This window comes from Pseudopipra pipra, chromosome 5, assembly GCF_036250125.1.
Source record: "Pseudopipra pipra isolate bDixPip1 chromosome 5, bDixPip1.hap1, whole genome shotgun sequence".
Classification (NCBI taxonomy): domain Eukaryota; kingdom Metazoa; phylum Chordata; class Aves; order Passeriformes; family Pipridae; genus Pseudopipra; species Pseudopipra pipra.
Genome location: NC_087553.1, coordinates 40,293,177 through 40,306,325, shown reverse-complemented (window position 1 = coordinate 40,306,325; position 13,149 = coordinate 40,293,177). Strand labels below are relative to the sequence as shown.

The following is a 13,149-nucleotide window of genomic DNA, read 5'->3' as shown; positions in this document are numbered from 1 at the left end:
AGTGGAAAAAGAAAGTCATAGATACCAGTTTGATAAGTCTTGGACTGTAGAAAATTTATTCCTAATTTTAAAAAGCTCCTTAATTTTCCACACAGCCTTAGCAAAATTGCAATGTGCTGAAGACAAGGAACAATAATGTGATAGCTATGTAAACACTCTGGATTTGTTTTGCTTCTGTTCAGTAAAATGCATTTTGCATAAGAATTAAATAGTTCTCATGCCACATGAGAACAAGATTGAGCATTGGTAATACAGCTGTTCAATATTATATCAATTGAATGTAGCCATTTGATTCCATCCTCTTGTACTCCTACCAATGAAGTTAGCTAGCTAAGGGTCTCAGGAACTGGGATGCTGGGTGGAAAGGAGAAGATATCTGACTTTGCCTGATGAAGGACATTCCACTTCAAATAGATTTCTGTTTGCCTTGAAATCCCGCTACTAACAGGAGGTGAGCATGCTTTGCAAAATTCTGGCAGCTTCTCAGCTATCCCTCACTAGACCTTGAGCTTTATGCTCTAGAACGATAACAAAGTCATCTTGAAAATCCATCATCACACAAATATCTAGATTTAAACCGTTGCTGGAATTTTTACAAGGTGCTGTGGTTGCTGAGAATCTGTATTTGGCCAGCAGACAAGTCCAGGCAGTTATCCACTACTTGTTTGGACAAGTTAGTTGTCATGGAAAACTAGCATTACGCTCCCTCTGCTCTAGCGTATCTTTAAACACTGTCTACAGCTCTTATGTTCTCTAACAAATCTTTTCACTTTTCAAAAATAATTTTAAAATTTCACTATGGACAAAGAAAAAAACCTGAGAATTAGAAAAGACAGTCAGATTAAAAACTAACCAGTGCTGCTTCAAGTGTAGCAACTACTAAGTCCCTATGAAAGTAACATACTTCCAAATACCCTACATTTAAAAGATACACAAAATTATAGAATGAGAGATGACAAGAATATAGGACAACAGCATCCAATTCTCTTTGTATGTAAAGTTTTCTCCTCATTTCATCTCTTAAATATCAGTGACAAAACAACTTAGAAGACACAAACGACCACTGCAAATCAAAACGGTATCCAAAGGCGTGGTTACCTATTGGCCAGGCAACCAACACCTGTACTACCGTGTCCCTGAATTTATGAGTGAACGCAGGAGCCTTTGCCTTTCCTGCCCTGGGCACAAAGCGGCCGCGGCGCAGTCGCCGCCAGGCCCGAGCGCGGTTCTCCCTCCGCGCGGGCGCCGCCCGTCAGGGGGCGCTGGGCCACCCGCGGGCCGCGAGGCCAACATGGCGGCGTGGGGCGCGCACGGCGCGGCGGGGCCGCGGTAGAGGCCGCGGGCAGGATCCCGCGGGGTCCTGGCGCTCCGCCCGCCGCGGGCCAGGCTGCGGAGCGGGCGCGGCTGGCGGTGCGTGGGGATCGATCGCGGCTGCTCGGGGGCCGGGGGGGCCCGGGGGCTCTCGCTTGTCGCTCGTGCGGCCTCGGCGCTGGGGGAGGGGCTGCGGCGGGGGGCGCCGGGCGGGGCGGGCGAGGGGCGCGGGGCCGGCGCTGTTTCCCCGCGCCGCTGTCCCTGTGCCCTGCCGGACCCCCCCGCGTTCGGCGGCCGCGGTGAGTCAGCGCCGGGCCCGTCCCGCCCGTTCGCCCCCCGCGGTGACTCGGCGACGGCGCTCCGGGTCATGCTCAGGCATGTCGGGCCGGGCCGGGCCGGCGCGGAGCTAAGCCCTGACTTGCCTCCTGCTGGCAGCGCTATATAAGGCCCGGCCCAGCCCGACTCGACCCAGACACCGCCGCTGGAGCCCAGCGCGGGCTGTACGGGATACCGAGGTGAGTGGGCTCTGCCGGCGTGGCGGCTGCCGCCAGCCCGGGTTGTGTCGCTGTGTGCCACGTTCTGAGCTGGTTCTCCCCTCAATTGCAGGCAAATGTGCAATACCAAGATGTCCTCCCTTACGGATGCCTCCGCTGTCACCGGTTCGGAGCAAGAGGCGCTGGTCAGTAGCTCTGTTGGATGCGCGAGTTTTTTCATGCTTTTTACAGAGTTTTAGCAGCTAATTTAGAAGGACCACTTTTTGCAGCGAGCGCCGGTTGCAGAAAAAACAGGAAATCCGGTGAAGGTGATGTCTCTGATCCTGTAATTGTGAAGCAAATGTTATTCATAGTTGAGAGTTGAGGGTGATGGTTTAGGTGTAGACTCTGTTTCCTGGAGATCTACGATGGGTTTTGCTTTCTTTTGATAAAAAGGATCTTATCATCCGATTTGATTGTGGTAAGTATTTCATGGTGGGAGTTGTTAACAGATCATAACTGAAGAGTTGTGGAAGATCTCCGTTGTGCGAACTGTACTATTTGTGAAATAATCTGAAGGTTTTCTACTTTCTCCTCTGTTGGAATTCATAAACAAGTTGTAAGAAGAGTCTTCACTTGTTTTTATGGCTTCACATATCCAGGGTTTCCATGATACAGTGGCAGTTCTGCTGCCCTGATTTTGTGCATAAGTTTTCCTGAGAATGGAAGGCTGTTATACCTGAAAGACGAGTTAAAAACAGCACATGTGCAATGATGTTTGGACGGGGCTGCCCTGTGTAGAAGGGTAAAGCTTAAAAGGGTAGACTTACAGTAGAATTTCAAAAAAGCAAAACAGCAGAACAGCAAAAACCGTTGGTTTTTTTTGTTTGTTCGTTTCTTCCTTTTTTTTGTTAAGTCATCATATCGTGATGCTACTGTCCGCTGTCATATCTGAGAGGCCAAAGAATTCATACTTGGAGGAGTCAGGAAGAGAAGACTGGGGAGTAGAAATTGGCTTAGTTGTCGATTCAGAGATCTGAAACTGTCTTCCTATGCTTAGCTGTCAGTAGTGCTTTAATAAGTTTCTGTTGCTTCCTTTATGAAACTGTAATATGTTCTGCATGTTCTAAATAATTCCACCCTTAGGAAGGGGTGAATAGACATCTAATGTTGTCTATAAGCTTGATTATTGTTTTTATTATGTGTAGTTCTTGCAACTAATTTCTTGTTAATGCACTAACACTTAATGTTGGTTTTAGCAGATCTTTAAAATGCAATGCAGGGAAGTTCCCCTCCTCCGCCCTTCCCTTAAGCATTTATTCCTTGTCTTGTGATATTTTGTTCACACTTCCCTGTATTTTCTTTTTTTTACATTCAGTATTTTTTTTGTATATTTTATTTTATGGACTGTATCAGGATAGCTAAATATTAGCCTGTTCCTAGAATGGTTATGCCATTGTTAAAGGGGCAGCCCTGCAATATACTGCACTGGTTCCACAGTGGTTCCACAGGCACTTACTTTGAAGTTATGGCAGCCCCTGCATCTGGTTCCCGTGTGCTGCACTGGTGCTGGCACAGCTGTGTGGAACAGTGCAGTGAACTGAATCAGGACACTGCTCTGGCCAGAAGGAAAAAAAAAAAAGGTGTATGTATGGGGAAGTGATTTTTTTGTTGTTGTTGTTGAACTTTTCCATCCTCTACCTCAGAAATTGTCACAGCCTGGCTGCAGATAAAACTGCTGGCACAGTGGATGGGTGGGAGGCCATTGTGGAGGTAGTCATGAGTCAAGTATGATGGGGAGGACAGGGTGTGCTTGTCCCAGCTACAAAAGGTCTTCAGAGATAAAGCAGCCCAGTTGGCAGATGTAAAACCAAAACCCCAGAAACTGTCACAGAAAGAGAAAGAAAGAGCTGGACCAGTGTTTTGCTTTATGACTTGCACTCTGGACCTGACAGTCATGAAGGTGCTTTGCCTTCCTCCCTCCCCTTTGGGAGTCATTATAATGGTTAAAGAAGTGAAGCTGAATTCCCCAGGACCCAGCCCTGTACTTGGAACTAATAAACAAATCCAGTAGCTCAAATTAAGGAATCTCTACTTACCAATGTGTTGAGGTTTAAGCGCAGCCAGCAACTCAATAGCACGGAGCTGCTTGCTCCCCACCCCCCTGCAGTGGGATGGGGGAGAGAATCAGAAGAAAAGGTAAAACCTGTGGGTTGAGATATGAACAGCTTAATAATTGAAATAAAGTATATTAATAATAAAGAAAAGGGAGAGTAGTAAAATCCGAGAAAAACAAGTGAAGCACAATACAGTTGCTCATCACCTGCTTACTGATGCCCAGCCAATCCCCAAGCATCAATCCTCCCGACCAACTCACCTCGTGACGTTCTGTGGTATGTTCAGGTCAGCTGAACATACTTTGGCCAGTTCAGGTCAGCTCTCCTGGCCATGCTCCCACACAGTGTCTTGTGCACCTTCTCACTAGTAGAGCACGGGACACTGAAAAATCCCTGATTTAGTGTAGCTATTTAGCAACTACAGAAACATCAGTGTGTAGTCAACATTATTCTCCTGCTAAATCAAAAAACACAGCACTGTACCAGCTACTAGGAGGAAAATTAACTATCCCAGCTGAAACTAGGAGACAACAAAAGACAGGTTTGAGCTAAGATGTACGTTTGAGCTAAGGTGTATGAAAAGTTTAGTATCATTTTGTTCATGTTATTTGCTTTTTGACTTTGCAAAGTGAAAAATTTGATTGTGAATTTGTTTTCGTATAGTTGTGTGTTTGCATGTCAGGTTAATACAGAAGGAGGAACGTAGCCTGTACGTTTTCTTATTGGATAATTGGTGCTGTTTTTCTACTTGCCCACACAGGTTAAACCAAAGCCACTATTGTTGAAGTTGTTAAAGTTAGCTGGTGCAGAAAAGGATACTTTTACTATGAAGGAGGTGAGAACTTTTAATTACTGAAGGTAGACTGCAGTGAGTACAGATACATTGTTTGGGTGACTGGGGAGCAGTGTAGTTCATAGTTTATCTAGAAATTATTGAGGCAAGATGTTGTGTTTATTCTCCTGCTGTAACTAGTTATTTAGCTAGTTTCTCAAAAATGTGAACAAAAATTTCTGGTGATTAGAATAGCAGTGTTCTTGGGGAATAATAGATGAAAATCTGTCAGCTCAAAGGGAGTTCTAGGCATTCAGAGTTTGAAGAGCAAATTTCAGTGTATTTAATGTGCTTGTTCTCTTAATCTTGAAACAACAACCTGGGTGTTTAATGTCTGTGTATTTCATTTATTTTACAGGTAATATTCTATATTGGACAATATATTATGTCTAAACAATTATATGATGAAAAACAGCAGCATATTGTACACTGTGCAAATGATCTCCTGGGGGATTTATTTGGAGTAACAAGCTTTTCAGTAAAAGAACACAGGTAAAATGAGATTATTTTCTGAGAGTCTGGTTGGGAAATAATGAAGAACACAATGCGTATGGCCTTTTTAAACTCTTTGCATCTTTGAAGATGGTAAGCTCTCTTCTATGATTCCATGTAGCTAACTTGCAACGATTCTTTCTTTATTCCCATTTAAGGAGACTATATTCGATGATTTCCAGAAATCTGATAGCAATCAATCAACAAGGTAAGGTAGTTTAGGGGGCCATTTTGTTTTCAGAAACAGCAGTAGGGAAAATTATATAATGCATCTTGCAGGTAGTGATCAGATAACGGTGATCTGTCCATTATTAGATATTTGTCCAGAGCAGTCATAAATAGTGACTCAAAGCAAACACTGTTTCTTCTGTGGGAGAAAAAAATTCTGAGCAACATTTGGGTAATTTTGTTGACTAGAACCAGAACAAACACAATCAGAGCTGAACAAAAAGAGTACTAAATTGAAAACTTAGTGATTTGCTTGTATTTGTTACAGCTAAAGCCCTCAACAACATAAAAAGTTTTAATACGAAAAACTAGCTTCTTGAACTTGTGCCAGCAATAAAGTCAGGGCAAGTGCTGTTCATTTTTTTCTGTTAAAGTTCTGTTTTAATTTTCAAAACTGAATGTGGAATGTATTTAGAACTGGTCACCCTCAGCTACACTGAGTCTTGTTTTAAAAGATCTGTATACTTTAAAAGAGTAGCTTTGTGGTAACTGTGCATAGACACTCCTTGAATGGAGGATTGTTACATACAGTCATCTGTCCTGCAGTATAAAAATGCTCAATATAGCTGTAATTTTTGCTTCACACAGGGTGTGAACCAGAAGTTAAACAATGGAAGCCATTTTGTAAATTGGCTTCTAAATCTGTATTAAGACACCCTTTGTTTCTGATTCTTCCTAAAGGCAAGTTCAAATGCTGAAGATGGGAAACATGTTCTCTATTATCCCTATTGTTATGCTTGCAAACTAAAATTTATCTCTCAAATTTTTTTTTAAGAGTCTTTATTAATTCAGGGTCTGTCTGGTAGTAAGCATATACCATCAACAACAGCTATTTTTTCTTCTGTTAATTGTCTTCTTAATTCAGTGTTCCCACAACATGATAGCTAGCACTTTGTAGAGGAAGAAGTGTATTGCATTTCCTGCCTGTATTCTTTCATATCTGCAGAATCACAGCTCATGCACAGCCTTCATTTGAAGCCATTTATAATGAAATTCTGAGCTGCTTTGCAGTTGACATTTCCTCTTCTTTCTCCCCACGTTCCCACTTCAGTAATGTTACGGGGAAGGTGCTGCACACACCTGAAAAGCAAAGGAGCAGTGTGTTTTTTTCCATTGTTCCAAAATGTCTGGGGGTTAAGTTCTATATAGAATTTACTTTTTGAGCCTGAAATTAACTTTTTCTGCTATGTTGTTTTACGCGTTTTGGTTTGGTTTGGTTTCAGACTCTACACTTGGTGGCACACCTGAGGATGATGCCGGATCTCAGCTTGAAGAAGAAAATGTTCTTAAGGTGATACTTTAATTTTATTTTAATAAATGTTCTGAGTTGTAAATTCTGTTTAGTTTGCATGGTAGTGTCAATGGTTTAGATGAAGGCTAGTTGATTCTAGCCTTTTACTTCACATTCTTGCTCAGGCTTACTCGTTATTTCTGTTAATCAGGAGTCTATGCAAGAGTTAGAAGAGAGGCAGACTTCATCAAACGTGACTTCCCAACCAACTACATCTTCTAGGAGGAGGACACACAGTGAATCTGGTATGTGCAGATTTATGGTGCAGAGCTTTCAGTAGCATGAACACTTAGGGGAAAAAGTACATTCTTTTGCCTTGATGACTGGAAAGAGGCTGACAGATAGTAGTATTCATGTTTCTCTGCTTATCTAAAACAAAATGTTCAGCCTCAAAAGAAAAACACGATTCCTTGCATCGCTCCAGTGTCATGTTACAGTGACTTTGGATATGTTTAGGTAACTGATTGTTCATTAAGCACTTATTAAAACATCTGGTAACTTAAACATCATATTTACCTCCTTTTTATCTTTGCTGTGGTTATTCAATAATCACTGGCAAATACATTTTCAAAATATGAAATGTTTCTTTTTATAATTAGCAATAACAAGCCAGTCAGCATAAACCTGAATAAGTTTCTCAGTGGAAGTGTTCTCTACAGTTCTACTTAAATACTATTTTGTGGAATTTCTTAAATTAGTTTGTTCCATCACTTGTCTTACCTCACGACTTGGTGGTAGTAATTATCTGGGCAGTGATAACCTGTCGCTGCATAGAACATCTTCAGTTGCTTGGGAACATTTTTCAGTTCCTCAGCTTTTGAGTAGTATTTTTTGTGTTCCTTGTAGGCCACTGTTATGTCAGTCGGTCAAAAACTGTGCTGCGTTGCTGAGCGGTTTGCACTAAATTAAAAGATCGTTTTAATGTTGTAACTAAAACTAGTGAAAGGATGGAAAGCCTTGGTTAAACAGCACAACCTGTAATATTTAGGCATGACCCAGAGCACATGAGGTGCTGTGTTGTGCTTACTTATTGTAGGTCTGTTTATTAACTCTTGTCTTTGCATCCATTTATTAGTTTGTTACAACTTTAAAACTTCTTTTAATATAGTGTCTTTATATACACTTTTTTTCTAATTTATAGGAAATCTTCCTTTTAAACCACTATTCTTGTTAAATTGGGATAGTAGTGGCTCCTTTGGGGCCCCTTATATAGTGTATAGAAACCTTGTGGTGATACAGTATCAGTACAGCATGGAGCCATGACAACTAAATGAGGACAACGATGGACAGGAGCAACCCCTGGGCCTGGGGGCTCCAAGTTTGGTGGGGCTCTCAGGGCGGAAAAAAGAAAAGAGAGGGGCTGAGCCAAGAAGCACCAAGGGAAAGTAAGAGAAGTCTCAAAGTATGTACAAGTGTTTTGTTCTCTTTTCTTTTACAATGAAAGATTCAAGACTTGAAGACTCATGGATTGTCACAGTGTGTTCTGCAAGGCAAGGGAGAGGCTGGGCAATAGAGGGTGGGTGCAAAAGGCACCTGTGGTGGGGCAGCAGGCTCATACTGAGGTCTGTTAAACCAAGCTTTCAGGCATCTTGGGGGGTTTTCACTCCACTGCACTTAAATACTGACTTTACAGCACCTTTTTTAATAAAATTGTTTCTTACCAAACACTCTAAAAGTCAGTGGAACTGAATTTTGACTTACCTATCCCTAAAATGCTGCACTCCAACTTCTTATGCTGCTTCTGGTGGTTGTTTCAAAATGTGATGTATTTGAAAAGCATTGTCTTTTTGCCTTCAAACCAAGCATACTTAATAGGCACAGCATAAAGCAATGCTCTCAGAGTTCAATTTTTACATAGTATATCTTGAAGATTTTTTTGCTGGTGTGAATTGAAAGTTATAACAGATTATTGCAAAAATCTTGTTGAGTGAATACAATTACATATAGTGGAACTAATCACTGGTAAATTTGTTCAGGTGTCTGAAACTTGAACCTGAACTTACCTTGCTTAGCACAAGGAATTCTGTATGCCTGTGACCTGGGAGCTAGTTGCTCTGTCTCCCTAAAAATTCTGGGATGGACTCAGAAGCTCTCTGAAAGTGCCCTTCTGTCTACTGACTGTAGAGGGAGCAAGGACAATTAAGATCTATTTCATAAAATTAGGAGGGGTATAATGTGTCATGTGTGGAGTAAAAATTCTTCCAAATCTGTGATCATTTTATTTCCTGCATGTGGATACTGCTATTCTCAAGCTGTACTGATGGGACAAGTGGGGAAACCCAGCCCCTGAAATGCTGGCTTCAGGAATGTTTCACACTTTACATGTTTATCAGTGTTATTGTGTCTTTTTGAATAAGTTTTGGTGCCTTTACTTTTTTCCTCAAGAAATAATACTGAGTTATCTTATTAGATTTCTTTATAAGTAAATTATATTTTAAACTTCTGTTAAGAATATTCAAAACTGCACATTGCATAGATGTTTTTTTGAGTAATAAAAATTCTTGAATATGCCCAGAAGAAAATTCTTCAGATGATCTGCATAGTGACAGAAGAAAGCGACACAAGTCAGACAGCATTTCGTTGACGTTTGATGAAAGTCTCTCATGGTGTGTAGTCAGTGGTCTGTGCCATGAAAGAAGCAATAGCAGTGATTCAACAGATTCTCTTTCCATTCCCGTAAGTCAAAGTATAAATATAAAATATCTTTATGGTACAAATTTTGCAAATGCCACAAGTGCAAATATGCATCTGAAAACATCATGATCTTAATTAAAAGCAGCAGTGCCTCCAGTGGTGTGAGAGGAAGGAAAAGAGGATGAAAGAAAAGATAGTGTGTGGGTGGGGTCTTTCATAGATCTGCTGACAAAGCTGAAGGGAAATTTTTTTAAATATTAACTTTGAGTTTTCTTTAAAATCAAGACCCTTACTGCTTGGCACAGCATTGAAAAAACTGTCAGATATATTTTGTGTTTTAAAGTAAGTGTTAAGAGAAGAAAAGCAGTCACAGATGTTCCATAATTCAGAATTAGTTGGTAGTTCTGGTACAGCCTGGGTAACTGTACTCAGTAGTATGTATGTTGATGATACACTGTATTCATTTTTCAAGCCTCTACTGTTTCATATTGTTGTTTTCAACAAACACCAAGGCAAGTTGCCTGTGATGAGATTAAGTTGTGAAGAGCTAAACTAACAGTATTCCTGGTCACATACTGTATTCTGAATTGACAGAACTAATACCGTATCTTCAGTCTTCCTATTTTATAGGAAGACTGTTTAGCCACAGTCTCAAATTAAAAGATTAGCAGAGTTGATGAGAACAGAGAATTTAATGACATGCAGCCAAAAGACAGCATCTTCCTGTATCTGTTCTTTCACTTTTTAGGAGAGCCTATGTGAAACAGTAGCTGCAGTCTTCAAACTGGCTATAGGCTGACTGCAGCCTCTTATTACAGAGTCAACAAAAGGCTTTCAGATCTAGCTTTATTTTTACCTACCTATAATTTACCTCATAGAAGATGTACTGTCTAACAGCTGCTGGTCTTATTTCTTCCATAGCTAACTAAACTGAGTAGCACAGTTTTATCTTAAGAGCTGCTTTAACAGTAATGGTTATGTATATGGACTGGTGAGGTTGAATATGTACTTTCTCTTTTCTTCCAGGATCTTGATGCTAGTTCATTAAGCGAAAACTCTGATTGGTTTGACCACAGATCTGTTTCAGACCAGTTCAGTGTAGAGTTTGAAGTTGAGTCCATTTATTCAGAAGATTATAGCCATAATGAAGAAGGGCAGGAGCTCACAGATGAAGATGATGAGGTACGTATTTATTTTGCTTGGGGTTTTTTTCGACCTTGGGGGGTTGGTGAGAGGGAAAATTTGCACCCAGTTGTTCGTTAAATCCAACTACATGTCAGTGCAGTTGGGTCGCCATTATACACACACCAGGAAGTAACTGAGACGGTGCTGAGGCTTTCTGCAGGCTCTGAGACAGGCTATGTAGGAAAAGTCTGTGTGTTTAACTTCACTCACTAGCTGTTGGAGTCAAAGGCAGCATGCATACTTGAGTCTTTCTGTATTTTTAGTTATAGAAGTATGTGTTGACCTTTGACATTACTTGATATTGAATGAAAACTTACCTAGTAACTCTTTGCAAAGGGATGCTTCCAAGTCATTTGCATCTGTGAATACAAATGTTTCATATTGATGCCGAGCCACAGTTTTAGAAATTTTCATTAGTAGCAAGAAGACAGTAAAACTGTGATTACCATAATTTTCAAGAGATCTAGATACATGGAACGTCAGGAATTAAGTGAGAATTTATGCGGAGTTTTTTTTCTGGGTTAGTTTTCTGTTACTTTAGAGAGGTTCACCAGCTCATGGCAAGATTGTGTGAGTACCAGAGGCAGAATTCACCAGGGACATACATGACTGTGGTACTTGAGAGGCTGAATGGACTGACTGTACTGATGTACACCGACTTGTAGTGTAGCGCTGCAGAGCTGCACCCTGAGATAAGACAGTAATTTGGAGAAATAAAGGATTGGGGTGTGCCGCTGCTCCCAGCAGTAGTTCTGAGAATTGCAGAATGACTGAGGTTGGAAGGGGCCTCTGAAGATCATATCCCCCAGCCCCAGCTAAGGCAGAGCTGATTGCCCAGGTGCATGTCCAGATGTGTTTTGAATATCTCCAAGGATAGAGTCTTTCAGAGATGATCAGGGCAACTGTGCCAGTGCTCGGTCACCCACAAGTAAAAAGTGTCTGCTGACATTCAGAGGGAACCTCCTGTGTTTTAATTTGTGCCAGTTGCCTCTTATTCCTGTCACTGGCCACCACTGAAAAGAGCCTGTCTCCCTCTTCTTATACCCTCCTTTCAGCTATTTATATACGTTGATAAGACACTACCTGCCCTGAGCCTTCTCCAGGCTCCTCTGGAGCTCCTCTAATCTGTTTAATAATCTTAGTGGCCCATCACTGGAGACTCTCCAGTAGCTCCCTATCTGAAAATCTATAAGGTCAAAAATATTTTGGGTTTTTAATTGAATGCCAGAAAACAGTTACATCATATTCTTTTTTCATTTAAACCAGGTTTATCAGCTGACTATATACCAGGATGAAGATAGTGATGGTGATTCATTTGATGAAGATCCAGAGATTTCTCTAGCTGTGAGTAAAAACTTGTCAAGTAAAACATCATAAATTGGGTAAACTGACAGAATAGAGATCAAGAAGTATAGATAAATTCTATCGCTACCAGTGAATTTTTTTTTTAAGAATCAAATTGACTTTTTCTTATATGCTTGAAGGTTCCAATACAGTATTTTAATTATTGAACATGTAATTATTAACCTTGATTTTTTTATAACTAGTAAACTTCCTAAAGGAAATAATTTCCAAAGGAAATTATTTGAAGCCTAAATCTGACTTTCTGCACAAAATGAAAAAAATCTTGGTCATGTACATTTAAAAACTTTTCTTATAAATCAGAATACCTAGTTTTATTGTCCATCCTGAATGAAGGTATCTCTGACATACAGATGTGAAGGCAAACCTTTTTTCAGAACAGTAATATAAAATTAAGAGAGGCTTTTTCTATATTCTGTGAGACCATTTTTGAAGTGTGGGAAGAAACTTCATAGAATCATAGAATCATAGAATAGATTGGGTTGGAAAAGACCTCCAAGATCATCAAGTCCAACCCCTGATCCAACTCCAATTACTATCATGGCACTAAGGGCCACGTCCAATCTCTTTTTAAAAACCTCCAGGGATGGTGAATCCACCACCTCTCTGGGTAGGCCATTCCAATGCCTGATAACCCTCTCTGTAAAGAATTTCTTCCTAACATCTAACTTAAACCTCCCCTGGCAGAGCTTGAGCCCATGTCCACTTGTCCTATTGTTGGTTGCCTGGGAGAAGAGACCAACCCCTGCCTGGCTATAACCTCCCTTCAGGTAGTTGAAGAGAGTGATGAGGTCGCCTCTAAGCCTTCTCTTCTCCAGACTAAACAACCCCAGCTCCCTCAGCCTCTCCTCATAGGACTTGTGCTCAAGTCCCTTCACCAGCCTCGTTGCTCTTCTCTGGACCCGCTCCAGCACCTCAATATCCTTCCTGAACTGAGGGGCCCAGAGCTGAACACAATACTCAAGGTGTGGCCTCACCAATGCAGAGTACAGGGGAAGGATCACTTCCCTGCTCCTGCTGGCCACACTGTTCCTGATGCAGGCCAGGATGCCATTGGCCTTCTTGGCCACCTGGGCACACTGCTGGCTCATGTTCAGCCTCCTGTCGATCAGGACCCCCAAGTCCCTTTCCGCCTGGCTGCTCTCCAGCCACTCTGTGCCCAGCCTGTAGCGCTGCAGGGGGTTGTTGTGGCCAAAGTGCAGGACCCGGCACTTGGCCTTGTTG

General features: G+C 41.5%; 1 protein-coding gene across 5 annotated transcripts in view; it reads left to right on the top strand.

The window, feature by feature from the left end:
- Nucleotides 1-1,280: 1,280 nt before the first annotated feature.
- Nucleotides 1,281-13,149, top strand: part of MDM2 (MDM2 proto-oncogene) — a 223,930-nt gene continuing 212,061 nt past the window's right edge. The window contains exons 1-11 of one of the 5 annotated variants that reach the window (XM_064655701.1): nt 1,281-1,410; nt 1,747-1,826; nt 1,918-1,990; nt 4,662-4,736; nt 5,092-5,225; nt 5,384-5,433; nt 6,677-6,744; nt 6,896-6,989; nt 9,260-9,420; nt 10,405-10,560; nt 11,830-11,907. In XM_064655701.1, coding sequence (XP_064511771.1) covers nt 1,922-1,990; nt 4,662-4,736; nt 5,092-5,225; nt 5,384-5,433; nt 6,677-6,744; nt 6,896-6,989; nt 9,260-9,420; nt 10,405-10,560; nt 11,830-11,907 — 885 coding nt within the window. In that variant the 5' untranslated portion in view covers nt 1,281-1,410; nt 1,747-1,826; nt 1,918-1,921. Of the gene's footprint in view, nt 1,411-1,553; nt 1,827-1,911; nt 1,991-4,661; nt 4,737-5,091; nt 5,226-5,383; nt 5,434-6,676; nt 6,745-6,895; nt 6,990-9,259; nt 9,421-10,404; nt 10,561-11,829; nt 11,908-13,149 lie in introns of those variants that run through there. The other 4 variants (XM_064655703.1, XM_064655702.1, XM_064655704.1 and 1 more) reach the window with 4 other exon arrangements.